General features: G+C 43.6%; 1 protein-coding gene across 5 annotated transcripts in view; it reads right to left on the bottom strand.

Annotated features, from left to right (window-relative positions):
- Positions 1 to 1167: 1167 nt before the first annotated feature.
- The window catches only part of ALKBH3 (alkB homolog 3, alpha-ketoglutarate dependent dioxygenase), a 43032-nt gene continuing 25077 nt past the window's right edge, over positions 1168 to 19122 (bottom strand). For all 5 annotated transcript variants that reach the window (XM_069553952.1, XM_069553948.1, XM_069553949.1 and 2 more), the window contains 2 exons: positions 2255 to 2353; positions 1168 to 1523 (listed from right to left, as the gene is read on the bottom strand). In XM_069553952.1, coding sequence (XP_069410053.1) covers positions 1431 to 1523; positions 2255 to 2353 — 192 coding nt within the window. In that variant the 3' untranslated portion in view covers positions 1168 to 1430. The remainder of the gene's footprint in view (positions 1524 to 2254; positions 2354 to 19122) is intronic.

Here is a 19122-nt window from a genome sequence, read left to right as displayed (position 1 = left end):
TCTCACAGGAAGGCTTACTGTGACGCTCAGATTTTATAAAGCATTTGGTATTTCTTAGACAAAGGAGCTACACACATGAGACAGCATTTAAAAGAAGAGACTCTGGTTCAAGAAAGCAGAGAGCTCAACAGAAGAACACCGCCTGGCCAGGCAAGGCGCTCATCTGCCCCTGGCCTTTTATCATGATCTTGGGGCTCATCAATCTTACAGCGTGGAATGGAAACAAGACCAAAAAGCAAGAAGGCTGGGTAAATTTTCCCCATGGGGCGCTAGGGAAACTCTAACTCCCTCGCCCTACTTTCAGCCGTTTAAATCCATCCTCTTTCTCTCTGGTTTTCTCTGTCTTGGTTTGGAACTGATCCAGCATGCTGCTCCTAAGTCTAGGGGTCAGGAATACATGTGCTTTTATGATGCAACAAGGGGCAGCCGCTTTTCTGTTTTGGGAAGCTTGGTGACATCAGAGACTAACCCTCGAATCTCAGGAGCATGTACAGAAGACAACACTTGAGTCAGAAGCAAGCCTTAGTCACGGGGCTCCTGAACTCTACGGGGAAAAGCACTATTAAGGTAACTGAGTCTGTTCCCTGCAGGAAGGCTCCCGCTCCTATCTGGCTTGGGTTTAAGAGACTCAAGTAATTCTCCGGGGAAAACTAATCTGTGTGGAACAGCTGCCACTAGCAGGGCATTTGCCGCTCTTCAGCTGAAATTTCTCATGACATCACTCAATTCCTCCTCCCCTTGAGGGGACAGTTTCCTCTTGTATTACAAGCAGTCCAGGGGGCAGCTTGGAAATACACTGGAGAAGACCACCTCTGCTCTTCACTCAGAGGCCTGAAACCTGTCTGCGTGTCTCCCAGGGAGATGGACAGGCAAGGAGACTCGGTTAAATAAAGTGCTCCCAGAGTATGCAGCTTTCCATTACCACAGCACACAAGCCAACATGTTCAGGAGTCGAGGCAGACTTCAGCAAAACTCTGTTTGGGTTGCAGCAGCTGTCTGCCTGCGGAAGGCTCCCGAGTCACTGATGTGTGTTACTATCTCCACTTTGCTACAGGCACAAGGAACAAAGATGTGGATTAACCCTCCCCTGGAGGCAAAGTCCATTCAAATTTCTTCAACTGAAACCGGAGAGGGCAGTGGTGGGGAAATGGCTTATGGGCAAAATCATTGGTAAACACAGCCACAGCAGTTTTTAATCTGCCTAAAGAAAATATGTGATTTCAAAATGTGATTAGGGATTACTGTTCCCACAGTAAACGTATTTTGAACACGAACTGCAGGCTGTCATTTAATAGAACTCCGAGCTGAGAAGCAAATCCCACCCTCATCCTCCAGACAGCCACGAGAGTAGCTAGACCAGCCTCCGGAAGTGTCTTCATGGAGGAAGCTTTGCTCAGTCTCAGCGTGGCTTCCCTCTCCAGGATCTCACATCACCAGTGCACCCCTCGAGGGTCAGGATAAACTGTCCGAAAGGTCAAGTTTATTCTTGGTCCTCTGGAGTGGTACTCTTTGGGCACTCGATGCTAAATGGAAATAGGAAAAACTCTGACATAAACACACTTACACTTTTACTACAAAGCCATTTAAAACTTCTTTATGAGGACACAAACATATTTCAACTTTATCTCCCTTCAATGAGCAGCAATAGCTCTTCAAGGTCTTGTGGAGAAAGGTCTTCTCGGAAACGAATCCCCACCCCCACCCTCACGGAGGTCTTTTCATTTTCTTCTAAGTGCTGCTCTTCCTCGCGGCCTCCTGCCATTTTCCCCAAAGCTCATAAGCCCACACACAGATGACTGAGATCACAGAGAGGCGCAGGGTGCTCTCTCAGGCTGGGCGTTCTTACATTAACCTGCCCACCTTACAAATGGCCTGGCTGAAGCTGCGGAGCTGTGCAGCCCCCATGAGAGCCACTGGCTGCCTGAAGCTCTAGCTTAATTGAAAATGCAGTTCTTCAGCACTCCAGACATATCTCAAGGGATCAAGAGTCACGTGTCTGGTGGCGAGCACACTGGGCTGCAGAGATACAGAACACTTCCTTCATCACAGGAAGTTCCACCGGACACCGCTGCTGGAGAGCGCCATTCTGTCAGCACTATCAGAACTTCTCGGAAATGATGTCAGTTTATTGCCTCGTGCTCCTTATAAAAGCAACGTGCTTTTCGCCACGTTTAATGCCGAAATTAATCATCATGAGCCTGTCGGCAAACTGCCTCCCCACGACAGCGAGTCCGTGTTACCCGCACGTCCTCACCTGCCAGTCTGCTTGCGTGGCCCCTTCCATGATTAACAGGGTCCCGTGATCCAAGGGTATCTTCACTCGATCCACATACGTGTAGTCTCCATTGTCTTCCTAGAAAATAGTATTCATGGCACTGAATTTTTTCTTTTTTGCTTGTGTGATCAAGATGCAACAGAAGGCGACACTGGTTAGAGAAATGGCAACTCCAACTCAGCCAGGTGGCAGGGCTTCGTTTACCAGCTCTGTCACTTGGCAGCTGGCTGGCCGTGGGCAGGTTATTTCACCTCTCTGTGCCTGAATTTACTCATCTGTAAAAACAAAGATGATGGTACTACCTGGATCATAGTGCTGCTGTGAGCCTCAGTTGATGTATGTGTGAATTACCTGGAGCCCAGCAGGTATTAGGTACAGTGTAATAGCTGGTTTTAGAAAAGGCAGAGGAACCAGAGATCAAATTGCCAACATCCGCTGGATCATCAAAAAAGCAAGAGAGTACCAGAAAAACATCTATTTCTGACTTATTGACTATGCCAAAGCCTTTGACTTTGGGGATCACAATAAACTGTCAAAAATTCTTCAAGAGATGGGAATACCAGACCACCTGACCTGCCTCTTGAGAAACCTGTATGCAAGTCAGGAAGCAACAGTTAGAACTGGACATGAAACAACAGACTAGTTACAAATAGGAAAAGGAGTACAACAAGGCTGTATATTGTCACCCTGCTTATTTAACGTATATGCAGAGTACATCATGAGAAACGCCGGGTTGGAAGCAGCATAAGCTGGAATCAAGATCGGCGGGAGAAATATCAATAACCTCAGATATGCAGATGACACCACCCTTATGGCAGAAAGTGAAGGGAAACTAAAAAGCGTCTTGATGAAAGTGAAACAGGAGAGTGACAAAGTTGGCTTAAAGCTCAACATTCAGAAAACGAAGATCATGGCATCTGGTCCCATCACTTCATGGGAAATAGACAGGCAAACAGTGGAAACAGTGTCAGACTATTTTTTGGGCTCCAAAATCACTGCAGATGGTGACTGCAGCCATGAAATTAGAAGACGCTTACTCCTTGGAAGAAAAGTTATGACCAACATAGACAGCATGTTGAAAAGCAGAGACATTATTTTGCCAACAAAGGTCCGTCTAGTCAAGACTATGGTTTTTCCAGTAGTCATATATGGATGTGAGAGTTGGACTGTGAAGAAAGCCGAGCACCAAAGAATTGATGCTTTTGAACTGTGTTGTTGGAGAAGACTCTCGAGAGTCCCTTAGACTGCAAGGAGATCCAACCAGTCCATCCTAAGGGAGATCAGTCCTGGGTGTTCTTTGGAAGGAATGATGCCAAAGCTGAAACTCCAGTACTTTGGCCACCTCATGCGAAGAGCTGACTCATTGGAAAAGACTCTGATGCTGGGAGGGACTGGGGGCAGGAGGAGAAGGGGACGACAGGATGAGATGGCCGGATGGCATCACCGACTCAATGGACCCTGAGTTTGCGTGAACTCCCGGAGTTGGTGATGGACAGGGAGGCCTGGCATGCTGCAATTCATGGGGTCACAAAGAGTCGGACACGACTGAGCGACTGAACTGAACTGAACAGCTATTAGTGTTCATATCATCAGCATCCAAATTGCAGAAAAGTACATTCTGGCCTTTGAAGGAATTCAAAGTCATTTATACAATAATTCTTTACATCTGCCTTATTCTGCGCCCTGTGTTCTGACAGTATTAAGAGAACAGGCTTTCAAACAAGATGTGGTGTGGTGAGCTTTGACCACCTTTCACAGTTTATGCTAATTCACTAATTAATATCTATGTTAAAACTGATCATAACTCTTCCTATAGCTACTTTGGTATTTTGGAGATACATTCTCGGTTCTTTCCAGAACAGTCAACAGCCAGATTTTCTCAAAGAAAGGGACTCTGTCGAGACCAGAACAGTGTTGCTAAACTGAGCCTGGCTGTGTAAGCCTTTGAGAACGGATGGCAACTCGTGAGCACCTAGAATACAGATGCCCATATTTACACTGCCCTTTCTTCGAGAGCTCAAGTCAATCCACGGACAGTATCATGGTGAAGCTTCCCAGCACGGCTGCGATACGGCCCACAGGTGGTGTCACTCCTCCTGCACCGCTGACAAAGGAGCACAGTCAACAACTTCCTTGCTCACAGCGAGAGGGAGCACGTGCAGAGCTGAGACTGGGACAGGCCCAAGTGTCCTGACTTCTTCACTCCATTCTAAGCAGACCCATCCATCCATTTGCTTCACTTCCAATGCAAGGGATTTACATTTAAATTACTGCAGGACTGATTTCACTGCAATGCTGTGTTTATGTTTATTATTGCAGGGGTGCTTCTGAGAATGTAACTGTTTACAATGATTTCCCCCAGGAAAATCAAAACCAAAACAATAATGAACTTTTATAAACAGTCTAGATTCCAGGCCCCAACCCTTGGCAGTGACTTTATCAAGTACTGTCATAACTTTCCTAAGCAGAAGACACAAGCAATGTTTGAAATAACTTTCAGTCTCCGTGACTGATTTTGTGTCTGCCACCTTCTGCTTTCCAGTAGCAAGCACCACAACATTTACCTCTGACCCCTCAGCCAACCACAGAGGACTGGGAAGGTGACCTTGTCTGCAGGTGGCCCAGTTCCATCTCAGAAAAGCAAAAGGGTGCTCTCTGAAAAAAGGACAGCAGATAGAGGAGATGTACATCCTACTGAAGAAAAGATATCAGAAGGCAGTGCGCTGCTCATGAGATCAGAGGGTCCAAGGCTCCTTGATTTAGGCTGTAAAGTCAGTCACCAGATCAAGGTTCGACACAGCTACAGACAGAACTGCTGCTGCCCTCCACATAACCCAAAAGTACAGCGGGGCTTTAATCTATAAATCAAGCACTGGGACAGGAGAGTGAGGAGACAGGAAAGACACTTAACACCACAGGAAGACAAGCCTGAGATGATGATCTCCTAGAACATTAAAGCATTATTGAAGTAATACTGTACATCAACTATACTTTAATTTAAAAAAATAAAACACTAAGAAAGAAAAGCATGTCCTAGGAAGAAGGAGTTGTACATGCAACAGCTAGAGGCCAGGAAGCCAAGGCCCGTCCTGCATACACAGGTCTGTGAGACCAGAGGGCAGGTCTAAGGAGTGATTTGGAGGAGAAGTTAGGAGAGTCAAGAGCCAGCACTTTCTAATCCAGGGTTGCTCTGTCAGAGCCACTGTAATAAAATGCAAATCTGATCTCAGAATTTCCCTCTCTTGCTTAAAATACATTAATGACATCCCAAAGGTTTCAGGATGGGGTTCAAATCCATTACCCTGGCACCCAAGGCCCTTGATGACCTGCCTGCTTCTCTTCAGCTTTGTCTCCTACATCCCTTTCACGGGCACCCTGTGCTCCAAATAAATGGAACTCCTTAACACTTTTCCAAAAGTTGGGGGGAAAGTCATTATTGGGGGAGGAGGAGGTGCTAAGGCCAGCAGAAGAGGTGAGCAGTGTAACCCTATCTGGAAACACGAAGCAGGGAGAGAGGATTCCAAACCCAGGAGGGGTATATCAGCATGGACTGAATGTGATGCTCAGCAGAGCCACGTCCCCCTCTCCAATTCTAAGATCTGAGTTTTTCAAATGAGAGAAAGCCTCAGGGTGGTTTGAAACACATCACATCCAGTATAACCCTTCGTTGTACCAAACAGCAGAAGAGGGGGAGCCTTTTCTTGGCAGGGAGCTGCCTCGATCTGTCTCCTGCAGGGATGGTGATACCAGCACATCCACAGGGAGAGGTGATGTCACCACTCTGCTGCTCGCCATTCGTTCCTTCAAACACCCTTGGCTCAGCAAACGCATTCCTCATTTCCTTCTCAGGGGAACTTCCCGACCCAGGGATCGAACCCAGGTCTCCTGCACTGCAGGAGGATTCTTTACTGACTAAGCCACCAGGGAAGCCCCCCATAATTCGCAGGAGGACACAGATGGGAAAGAGGACAGGGGATTATACCAAGGCAGCACTGGACTCACAGATGCTTCCTTCTCCGGAGCCTGGGGCAGCAACAGACCACATAGCCACCCTTCAACGCAACCAAGATCCACAGAGACTTTTTCCACCAAGGAATCAGATAGAGGGCCAGAGGAGCTCACGTGGCTGAGCATAAGAGCTCAGTTGATAAATGGATAAGCAACAGTGGAAACATGGGTCTGACTGTTTGGAGGAGCAAACTCACGGCTATTAAGCATGGCTGTTACCCAAACATGGCTCTGAAACCCTTTTGATTTACTCAGGTCTTTGTGCAAAACAAAACAAAACACATCCTCTAAAAAGCTCTGGCTTAGGGTAAAATTTTCCATTCCTGATCCCCATTCAAAGAGACTGCAGGGCCAGAGTCAGTCTACAGGGTGGGTTTTGCCACTGATATTTTTGGTTTCCCACACATCTGAAAACTCTCAAGTAGATGGAAAAAGAAAAACAAAATGAAAAAGAAAAAAAAAAATTTTTTTTCACATTAATGTTAATCAACATTCTCACTCCCTCCTCAACCATAGCCAATTCATCTGAATGCTTAATTATACTTTTCAATGAATGCTGGGATTTTCCAAAGTTTCACAACTCTTATCAAGATCTGAGTCTATTCAGTTTCCTTTAGAAAAATGCTATTTAGAGGGGAAAAAAAAAAAAGCCTGGATGTATTTATTGTCATATCATTACACACCACCCAACAGATAAGAAATCTAAACGTTCTTCATTCCCTTGGAAAGGAAATCTTCACACTGTATGAGATCAATGTAGATCTTTCATGTAATTATCGCTTTCTCGTCCTAAAAAGGTATCTTAGAAATCACAAACATCAGTGCTTAAAAACCATCATTGGCATAGTTTTTTTTTCCCTACTATAAAAGTAACATAAGTTCACTAGAGAAAATGATATGCTTGTAATTACCTGTTCAATGTCCGCCTTTTTGATCTCTGATAAACTCCATGAGGGAAAGACGATGCTATCTTTCCCTTTTGAAATATGCTCAATGCCTATCACATATATCAATAAATATGTCCTAAATGACTGAAGAAAAGCACCAAGAAGAAATAAAAATCACCTTTAATCCCATCATCCAGAATTCGTACAATACAAACACAGGGAATATTCTATACGTACAATCGTGCACTCATTTTTAACACTGTCCTGTGAGCATTTCCTACATCTTAGATGTACAGTATTTCTTAAAAATGGCTATATAATATTCCTTTGCATGAACATATCCTTCCTCCCTTAAATTCATAAACTATTTTTTGACCACCTGGATATGTCAGGCACTGTGCTGAGGATACAGCAGTGAGGTACGCACAGTTGGAAATAGATTTTAATATACCACTAATACTTTAAAAAAAAAAAGGAAAAAGAAAGAAAAAGCTACTGCAAGTAGATTTTGGGCAAAATATCTCTGAGTGTATTTCTAGGCTATATTCTTTTCTTCTTTTTGGCCATGCTGTGTGGCATGTGGGTTCTTAAGTTCCCAGACCAGGGATCAAACTCATGCTCCCTACATTGGGACCGCAGAGTCTTAACCACTGGAAGTCCCTAGAATAAATCCTTTAAAATGGAAAAACTGGATCTAAGGGCATGAACTTAAAGGCACTTTGATTTATAGTATCAAACTGCTTTAAGCAGATTGTGGCAATTTATAATTCCATCTGGAAAATACGACAGTACCTACCTTCTGAGCACATCATCATCAATATGGAACATTATCAATTGACAATGATGAAAAAAGTTTAGGGAGAAACAGCAGCTCATTCTTCAAACATAAAGTTATTTAATTACTAACCAAGTTCACCATTTTCTCATATGCTTATCTGCTGTTTGCATTTCTTCTATTGCAAACTCTGTTCGTGTCTTTTGTCCATTTTTCTATGGGATGTTAACACTTTTATTGACCTGCAACCATATATAGTAAGATATTTCCCCTTTGCTATATTTTCTGTAAATATTTTTCTTACTTGCTATTTGACTTTTAACTGTGTTTATGATGTTTAACACAGAATAGCTCAAAAACTTTTACAATCAACTCTGCTGATCTTTCTTTGATTCCCCTTCATGGTTTTTATGCTTAGAAAGCCTTTTTCTCATTCACAGGAAACCTAAATATACAACTGCATTTCCTTTCAGTTAAAAAAATTCTGTATTTTTTAGATTTAACTCTTTAATCCACCTGGAGTTGGCTGCCCACTCCCCTGGGTCCAAGTGTTTTTTCCTAACAATTTCCAGCTACTTAAACCAAGTCATCCTGCTAGACTTTCTGGACACCATCAACCATGGTGTAAGCTGCTAAAATGCCAGGCATGTTAGGGACCGTATGTACCCAGTACTGCTAATTCTCACCACAACCCTGTAAGGGACGTGATATTCTTCATGTTATTATAAGCAAAGGAAGCTGGAGGGAAAGTACATTTCTAAGGCAAAAGGCTGGCAGGAGACATGGAGGCAAGTATTTGAACTAAGACCTGCCTTGTTTTAAAGTCTGTATTTTTTTTCCATCTTACTGTGCGCGCCAAAGTGCTTTCTTTCTTCTGAAATCCTGTAATACTTCCTGTCTGAATGACATGGCACCCTTTCTGTTCTGTAAGGGTCACCATTACCAGCAGGTGGCATAAACAAGGGGCGTGGGGCAGGTGCAACACAGCAGGGAGTGGGGACCATGGACACCAGACAGCCCGGGACTTGTGCACCCTCTGCAGCTTCCTCGTTATTCCCCGGGTGTTGCCTGATCTTCAGATTTTCTAGGGAAGCTGATAAATGGGATTTTTACATGATCTCTCCTGAGTTATAAATTTCTTAAAATTTCTTAAAAATACTGGGAAGTATATACACAAGTCTGAGGACCAGTTCCTGCTTAAGAGCTGCCCAACTGAGCTGCTGGTGGACCCATCACAACTCCTCTCATGCTCACATCTGGTCGTCCCACGTAAGTGCCCAAGCAAGCCCAGATGTTACCTGCCCAGCTTCTTTGATGACCCTTTGCCATTCCATGTGATAGTGCCTGAAACAAAGCTCAGTACACGTATGCTGCTTCAAATATCGCATTCTTAATCTCAGTGATCCCAAAACAATCAGAAAACGCCATGGATGCGAAATATGCTTCCAAATTAATGATCTTAGTCAACAGTGAAACATCTGGTTTTCCAAGTCATCTTTGATCTCCCGGATGAGCTACTTACCTAGAAATTCTTCCATCTTTTTATTAATAAGATGCTTAAAATAACAAAACAAATGAGCAGAAAGGTCAAAATAAAGTAGAAGCCTGCTATCTGTTTTTCATTTCCAAAGCTCAGGAAGCACCTGACATGCAGTAACTATTATTATTTTGTTCACTGAAAGGCTTCAAGGCTACAGGAGCCCTTGAAGGCTGGAGAGGATTTCAGTTAATGAGAAGGTGGTGTGCACTTGTGCTAAGTCGGCTCAGTCATGTCCAGCTCTTTGCAACCCTATGGACTGGGGCCTGCCAGGTTCCTCTGTCCATGGAATTCTCCAGGCAAGAATACTGGGGTGGGTTTCTAGGCCCTCCTCCAGGGGATCTTCCTGACCCAGAGGTCAAACTTGTGTCTCTTACGTCTCCTGCATTGGCAGGTGGGTTCTTTACCACTAGCGTCACCCAGGAAGCCCAATGAGAAGGTGGAAAGCATGTCTAAGGAGCAAACAGATAAGTCAGAGTATGGTGCAATCACACAGGGACATCGAAGTAAGACATCAAAGTTGGTTGGGCATAGATCTGGTGAAGATTTGACAATCTGGCTGGGAGAGTTTACATTTTATACCCTGTGTTCCAGCAGGAGCGAGTAAAGACTTCTAAGTTGGAAAACAAACTGATGAAAGCAGTGAGCTCAGTCTTGGCTTTCTGCTCCTCTTCTCTATTCTTCTGCTCTGAATTGATAATGGGTGGTTCCATAGCTTTACATACTATCTAGATTATTAGTTTCAAGTCAGTTCAACAACTGAGTGTCCATTCCATGTGGAGCAAGTGCCTTAACACAGGGCCTCAGCCACCTCACCTGTGCGATGGAGATGCCAGTAGCATGGACTTCATGATTCCTGGAGGCCACATGGAAAGCACTGAGAACAGAGCCCGGCACAGACTCTGTACTATGCACCCGTCCTATGCTATTTATCACTACCCCTCTATGGTCATTGCTGTTGTTATCCTGACAGTTCCCAAATGACACCTCTAGCACAGGCCTATCATCTGAAGCCCTGACGCCATAGCCAATTTGGAAGTCTCAAGCATCTTGAACCTAGCATGTAGAAGAAGGATCTCTTGATTCCTCCACAATCCTCCCTAAACAAGAGCAAAATAAAATGCAAACCCCCTGCTCCTCCTCCACCTGAGTAAACAGCACCTCCATCTACCAACTGCTTGAGCCAGAAACCTGGTCCACCCTCAAAACTACGCCTCAAGCTCATCTACTGTGTCCCTCCTCACTGGCACCATCTGAGTGCAAGTCAGCAGCCTCCCAGGAAAACACTGGGACAACCTTCTAGTCTCCTGTTCTTGCCTCTCCCTGAATTATTCTTCCACAGCAGCCATAGTGCTCTTTTTAAAATATAAACCAGAGCATGTCACAACCTCCTTTATTCCCATTGCTCTTGGAGTAAAATCTAAATTCAGAGCCTCAACTGCAAGCCGTAATTATGCCTCTCCATTGAATCTAGCTCCCGTGACATCCAGGAGGGCAGGGCCCGTGTCTGCCACATTTACAGCTATTTCCCCAGAGTTGAGCATCATGCCCAACACATAGTGCATGCTCAATTAATATCTGTGAGCAGGAGGAAAGAGAAGAAAGAACAAATAGAGAAAATAAGCTATTCCTGAAAATATCTGGCGTCTGGTTATCAGACAGAACTGAGGGAGAAGAGATTAGAATTACGGACATCAGAGTGGAAAAAGGCATTTTAGTATTTTAGGCATGTGGTAAAGAGAGCCTGAAATGAAGCCACTATTAGAAGGATGAGTTTTTCAGACCTTTCAAGACAGAATTAAGAAGATATGGAACTAAAACCACTGAAATGAGAGAATGGGGAAGAACTGAGAAGAGTTTACGATTAAACCTGACCAACAGAGTAGTGACACCATGAACATAATGGCACTTACGAGCAGGTAGCATTGTGGAGTTTTCTGAGAGAACAGCAGTAAGTCAACAATTTCAGGTCAGAAGTCATGTGCTGTTGTAAGTAGAAACGTCTCATGACAAAGTGATGATGACTAAGAACACAGTGACGGCTAGACTGTGAGATAAAAGTCAAAGCTGGAATTGAGATTCACAAGTTGCTCCACCAAAGAAGAAATGGTTGAAGCCACAACAACAAATGAAATCCATTTATGTATTCAATCAAAATACACACACACACACACACACACACACAGAGTGCTAAACGCTGGGGATGTAACGATAAAGGAGGCAGAAATGGACTTTGCCCACATGGCGTTTCCAATCTGCTCCTGGTTCATAATTTCCCTAAAAGCCATGTAGACAAAGATGACAGAATCAAACATAATTCTGAATATCCATATTTAAAGGGGTTGCATGTAAAGGGAAAAAAAAAAATCAAAGGAGGCAGAAACGTAGCAGTGAGAAAAGTGTGAGAATAGCTAAGATAATACAGCATTTCAGAAGCCAGTAGGAACAAGAATGGGCAGCTAACAGACGGCTGAGTTTCAGGGAGAGAGATGCTGGATGCTGGTGACCAACACTACAAGGAAGAAGACAATGACGACCAAGGAAAGGCCAGACTACTTGCTCTTCAGGACAATGGTATCACTGCACCAGCAGCATGGTGAGATGGAGCTAGAGAGCAGCCGTTCCAAAAGTGAGTTAAGCTGTAGGAAAGGGAACCTGCAGGTGCAGACAACTGATCCCAGAATCTGTGCTTCAAAAATCAAGAAAAAAACCAGGATGTTGGAGCATCTGCAGAATCAAGCAAAGGGTTTTCACAAGATGGTAACAGACAAAATAGGAATTTCCCTTGCTCTCTGGTCCAAGAATCCATAGTAGAGCTGCTTGACAAGTATGGTTAAGGCTTTACTGCAGATTAAAACGACATTTGAAAACTAAATGCCAGCGTGTGCCACAGCTGCTTAGACTGCTGGAGCCAAGTGTCCCTTCGCTGGCCCTGCTTCCTCTGCTTCCTGAGCGAGGACGACGCCAAAATGTCTCCTCTCCTCTCTTTCAGTCATTTCTTTCCAGCTTGTGTTCCCAATCAAACTATGGTGTGGCCTTGCCCTTAAGAACCTGGCTGGCTTCTAGACAGCTTTATGGATCATCAAAGTTTGCAGCTATATTTGGACCATAAAGTTGTTTCTACAGCGCCAATATAAGAACACAGCTGGACCTGTTGTTCGTAGTGGTAATATATTTTTTAAATTTGACATAAACAAAACATATTAGTTATGGAAATTATGGAAACAAAATAAAGCTAGGAACCCACAAAGTCATCTCCACAGTTAGTCTGATGACTCAAACCAAACACTTTCAGAGATGGCATCTTCAACATGATCTGAAAAACATTACTTTAAAAAAAGAAGCAGCTGGTTTTGAAATAAGATCTGATAAAGTAGGAAACTAGATGGGATAGCATACACTTTTTTTTTTAGGCCTCGCCATGCAGCATGCAGGATCTTAGTTCCCTGACCAGGGATTGAACCTGTGCCCAAGGCAGTGGGAACACAAGAGTCTTAACCACTGGACTACCAGGGAAATCCTTGGGAAAGCATAGATTTAAAGTGATTTGAGGTTATCTGTTCGAAACAGTTTTGAACTCACTTGCCACACACAAATATTTGGGCTTTTATCAAACTCTTTTCCTGATTTTTTGACGTGGATTTGGCAGGAAAGGTTCTAGTGAGGTGAGTGAGAACACTACGCATGAGGGCCCGGCACGTGCAGCCAGCCAGCCCAGCCCAGGCACACCCAGTGATCCTAGAAGGCAAATACAGTTCACACGGCAACACCTGCCACCAGTGTTTGTTGCTGGTCTAGTGTTGGGGGTAGGAGGGCTGAAAAGTTACTGAATTAAGCAGAAACAAGGTTGGCTTTACCTTTACTGTTACAGTCACTCTAGCTATACTAAATGTGCATTTAAAGCCAGAAGATTTAATGTAATGAAGATGCTGTTCTTGGTGATTTAATATTTCCAAGAAATGCAACTTAAAGGAACTGCTATTTTGAAAGAGCTTTTACTCAAGACTGCAGCACCAGAAATAAATGCTCTCCTTCCTCAAAGAGTGTACAGGACAAATTCCACGAAGCCTGACTGACATCCAGCTGACCCCAGTCACCAGGAAAAGTGCAGGGTTCTCCAGTCATCCATTACATCAGAACACTTATTCCCAAACCATCCCAAGACGTAACCTGATTAAACACAATCCCCCACAACCACCCCTGGCCCTGCCACTGTGTCTGCTGGAATTCTCATGTAAGGATGAGCAAACGCCCCCAGATCCTCAACCTCATGTGCTCTGAAGGTTCCCTCTACCTCCTTGTCCTAATCAAAACCTAGGTCTCTCCAGAAGACTCCAAATTCTCAGAAACTCTCTCCCCTGTGGAAGATGATCATGTCTTTCACATCGTTAGAGTGAGAGGATACTCCTCATTAACACTTTCAGACCATTATTCCCAGCCATGTCTTAAAAATGCTTGCTCCTTTGAGCTCATGTCACTGAAGCTGTCCACCTCTCCTTCTCTGCCTTGGTCCCAGGAGGTATAATAATCTCTTAATTGGTCTCCTGGCTCGCACTCTTGCTCTTGTCTAGTCTGAGCTCCACGCAGTAGTAACTGATCTTGTAAAATTTCAATCAAATAGTGTCTCTCTTCCGCATAACACATTTCAGTGGCTTCCTGATGTACTTAAAACCCACTCCTTCCTGAGGATCCTGTCCTTGTGGGATCTGGCCCCGCCCACCCCTTCCATCTCATCACCTGCTCCTCTCTGCACTTGCTCACTCTGCTCCTCTGTTGGGCCTCCTTCTCCTTCCTCAAACTCACTAAGCTCTTTTCTGCCTCAGCTAAGCAGTCATCCACCAGGAAAATGTGGCTTGTGAAAGAAAATCACCAGAAGGCTCAGGAATAGTTTTTCAGAGTATGGCAAAGTGGAGGGGGGAAAAAACTACCATTAAGGCAAGGTTTTAAAAAAAAAGTTTCCAAGTAGGCCTCATACCTAGTCAGGACACACACAAATTTGACACAAATCACTTTGGAAAATGCTGTTCTCCCAAGATTAAAAGTGCTATCAGTGCCAATACAAAACCAGGAGGTTCTTTGCAAAAATTAGTTATTCCCAGTGGCAGTTAGGACACGGATTCTAGCCTGAGACAGCCTCCAAAGAAGCAAATGACGATCCCAACTCCCCAAAGAGCTCGTCTGTAGAGAACTGAGGTCCTACCAGGACTACTTATCTTTATCCATTTACACATGCACCAATTTATCTCCCCACTCACTCACTCACACTCTCCAAAACACTGCATGACCCTAAAGACAGGAGCTCAAAAACTCAATCACCATTCCTGATCCACAGGCACTTGACCCTCCCCAAGTCTCCCCTGCACCCCCTCAATGAATGCCATTCACAGGGTGAGGCAACCCTGGAGGTTAGCCTCACTGCCGTTCATTTTCTTTTTCAGTTTCCACATCTGAAAAGTCCCTGTAGCATCCACCACTTATAACAGCTTAAAAATTCCCTGATCACGGCAACAACTTTCGTAGTGCCTTTCATGGGAAAACTTTCCTATTACTCCCATAAAGTGGCTACCAATTATCGTCCCCATTTACAAAAATGGAATGAGTATAAATGAGGCAAATAAGTGCTTTTTACAGGCATCAGTAACAGAAACAGGAAACGAAACCTGATGTTTTAAATTTCATTAGGGACTGTATTAAAAAGATGATGGTTATCAACAGTTCCTTTCGAGTAGTTCTTGTAATTTCTCAGAACAGATGCAGTAATCAGAAGATGGACTAAGAAGTATGGATGCCTGGAAGAGCAGCAATGGGCGTGGTGGCTGGGGCCGCAGCTTGGGGCCACCCCCGGAAGGCCACACAGTCTAGTTTACCCGATTTTCAAATTTAGGCTAGTCAGCTTATATTATTTTGGATTCTAATATCCTCAATTCTTCTAGAGCCCTGGAAAAAATATTGATATTTATGATTTAAATGACCTTTTTATATTCCATTCTTCCCAGTAGTGTGTAAACAGGGAGGTACTAGGAACTCGAATGCACTGGTAACTCTCAACCTCTCCCATCACAAGTGGTCTTACAAACATCTCTTTTGATATTATGAACAGAGTTCTCATTCTTCAGAAGGTGCTAGAGAAAGGAATGGTTGGAAAATTTCCCAACTTGCCTCAACTCAATCATCTTGAGGTAGATAGAAGCCCCTCACATTTTTAGGATTCAGCTGATAAAGGATAGTGCTTATGCATGGGTGATTTTCTAGACAACAAGGCTTTTGGCATCTAAACCTCCAGTGCATCACAAACTTCCTATTATCTAATACTCACCCCCCTCCCCAACTCAGCCATCATTGTTTCTATGGTAACCGACAGAGAAATAGCAGCCTGCCAAATGGCTTTTGTAGTTCCTTTTCCAGCCTGTTTTTCAGTATAGAATTAAAGCTATACTGGGAAAAGAACCAGACTAATCTTTATAACAGGGACATGACATAGCCTGAAAAGTACAACTGGGTTTGGGACACAAACGTAGAAAAGCTTTAATGAGCCCACCTTGGGAGAATTCTTTTGGAGCTTCTTGGTTTCTTAAAAAAAAATGTCTACAGAGGTATAGTTGGTAAGCTTTACTTTTGTCTTAAGATAGTATATTCTGATGTTGGCCCCGGAAGATAGACACAATGCTGTTCACTCAGGTTTAACTGAATTAACAAAAGAAGGGATGGGTGAATGAAGGAAAGGCTACCATGTCTCCAAGAAGCTTATTATCATTAAAGGAAGTGGTAATTGACTATAAAATCAAAACAAATGAGCAGAAGTTGACAGACTTGGACAGGGAGATGAGGATCAAGGATTGGCATCTTGGAGGAGTGAATGTTTAATCCTAAGGATGATGCATGTGCAAAGCCGCCTGAGCCAACTGCATGAATCAGAGGAACACTGATGCCTAGGGAAACAAAGATCTCCTTACCATCTCAGCACAGCGAGAAATTGTTAGGAATGCAATGTGTGGAACTGGGGCAGCTTTCAGAAGATCAGCAGCTACAGAGAACTACTTAAGGTGCCAGACTGCAAAACAAACAGCTGCTGCAGGGGTGGGGGAGTTGAATGTTAAAAAAAAAAAAAAAAGGCTAATTCCCTTTGAAAGTGGCCCGGAACAGATGCTTTTCTGTCTCAAATCTGCATACTTGAATCAAATACAGGAAATCTCATGATTCCTTTATGTCAGCTTTAGATGAGAAACTTTGACTCAAGTCAAACAGGTATTAACTTCTTCTCTGATAGGTTAAAACTAACTGGATTTTGAAAAAGATGCCCTCCCACGATCTCTAGCACACTCCAAATGTCTTGTTGACAGACATGAAAATTACAATCTTTAGTGGCATAGTGAGACAGGTTCCTAGGAGCTACAGAAAGTCAGACTCCTACAATTCCACACAGAAGACTAACTTGAATTACACTTTTTATTTTATGCTTTTAGCTTGAGTTATATGAATCATGAGTCATGTTCTCAAAGCTATCACCATAGTTAAGGAAGAAAAGTAGACAGATTTGCAATAACCATTCTCCTTCCAATCCTTCAGAAAAGGAATCATTATTCTAAGATAAAGATGATGTGCCCTAAGATACATTCCCAAAGATGTCAACTCAGAGAAAGGCTTCTATAGCTCAAGTTTAGCCAGATTTGTGAAGCCCAAGATGTTTTAAATCTGTTAAAGAAACTTGAAGAAATTTTTCCAAAAGTTTAAACCTGGGTTTTGTTTATCCAAGAATGGAGTTTATAGGTTCTTGGGGAGGCGGTGGGGGGAGGGGGGGGAGGGGAAGTAGTTTTAAAACTGTATTTACTAACGCATAATTATAATTTCAAATATATTAACCTTCAATTTCCCCATCTTAAACAAAAGTCAGAATTGAAGGAATATACAACTGCATCAAATTCAATCACAGTTAAGACTATGCCAGAAGCAAAAACTTATTAATCAGTCACCTGACATACTGACACATTTGTATTTCTTCCCATATCTGTTTCCTCAGCCAACTTTGTTTCAAGATCTCAGACAAATTTTCTTACTTATCAGATAGGTATTTCCATCAAATCAGCTACTACAGTTATAGCGCAAACTCCCCTGCTATCGGCAGACAATCACAGGGACTTAACCACATTTTCAGTGCTTCACGGCCTGTGCTTTCACTCCTGTTCATCAAAATAGACTCTAAGAAGCCTTGAGAAGACAAGGTTCAGTAAGTATGGTCAGTGTCCCTCTTAGAGATTTTGTTCCAAATGGTTGCCCTCAGACACAATGCTATGTGGCAGTTACATTTTCTATCCACCCATTAACCTATAACATAACTGAATTATATTTCCAAGAAATAATTCTTGATCACCATGAATATGTTCTCATATGAGAAAATGACCTTCAGCTGTCTAGAGGGGAAAAGGAATAGAGGTATTCTGGGTACCAGAACACTGTTAATGCTTCAGGTCAGTTCAGTCGCTCAGTCGTGTCTGACTCTTTGCAACCCCGTGGACTGCAGCACGCCAGGCTTCCCTGTCCATCACCAACTCCCGGAGGTTGCTCAAACTCATGTCCATTGAGTCAGTGATGCCATCCAACCATCTCATCCTCTGTCGTCCCCTTCTCCTCCACCTTCAATCTTTCCCAGCATCAGGGTCTTTTCAAATGAGTCAGCTCTTCGAATCAGGTGGCCAAAGTATTGGAGTTTCAGCTTCAACATCAGTCCTTCCAATGACTAATGCTTAACAGTTGGAAATTGCTTGTACAGTAAAACTAATTATCCTACAAAGCATGCTTCGGGAATTCTTAACCTTAAAATCTGGAAATAGGCCAAAAAATGTTTTTGAAAAAGGGTGATGGTGGTGGTGGTGAATGTACATGTAGAGAAAAACGGGAACTGAATACTTCAGTGCTTGGCAACAAAGAAAGTCACTGCAAAGAAGCAGAGACTCGGCTTACACCAAAGATTATCCTGGATCCACCAGAGTTTGCTGTCCACTCAGAGAGCTGGAAGGATAACCCTGGAAGGGAGACAGAGCACTAACAGGGGCCAGATCATCAGCTCCAGGAGGGGAAGGATGACTTCATCTCATTTACTCATGGCTATAATCCCAGCTCCCAAGACCAGGCCTGGCAAAAAGGTGGTGTTCTGTATGTCTGGATTGGGGGTCTGAACTTTAAAATAACACACCTGGTGTTTCTCTGCCATTCACACAACAGAAGACTTACGAAGGGCAGGATGAACTCCTCACGTGTGAACGTAGGATTTAACCAAGTGGAAGCCTGCATATAAAAGCTAACTGTGCCTGAAAGGAACATGGCAAAGGCTGGGGAGCTTGCTTCTTAGGCGGTTTTCCCTGGTACACTGGGACAGTGAGGCTAGTCAGAGTGCCCAGTGAGCAAGTTTACTCAGGAAGTCACTGGCAACTGACAACTATCCCCAATCCCCACCAACACAGACCAAAGCTTCTGTATAAACAGAAGCAAATACAACCCTGTCGATGGAAAATATGCTAAGGAAAGGTGCTTAATGGAGTAAGTGCAAAACAACACAATATGCTTCAAAATACCATGTTTGGAAACCCAAATACATGTCAGGAAAACAGCCCAAGAAGTATATCTGATGAAGAACAGACACAAG

The sequence above is a fragment of the Ovis canadensis genome, chromosome 15 (genome assembly GCF_042477335.2).
Source record: "Ovis canadensis isolate MfBH-ARS-UI-01 breed Bighorn chromosome 15, ARS-UI_OviCan_v2, whole genome shotgun sequence".
NCBI classification, from domain to species: domain Eukaryota; kingdom Metazoa; phylum Chordata; class Mammalia; order Artiodactyla; family Bovidae; genus Ovis; species Ovis canadensis.
This window is presented reverse-complemented; position numbering and strand designations above follow the sequence as displayed.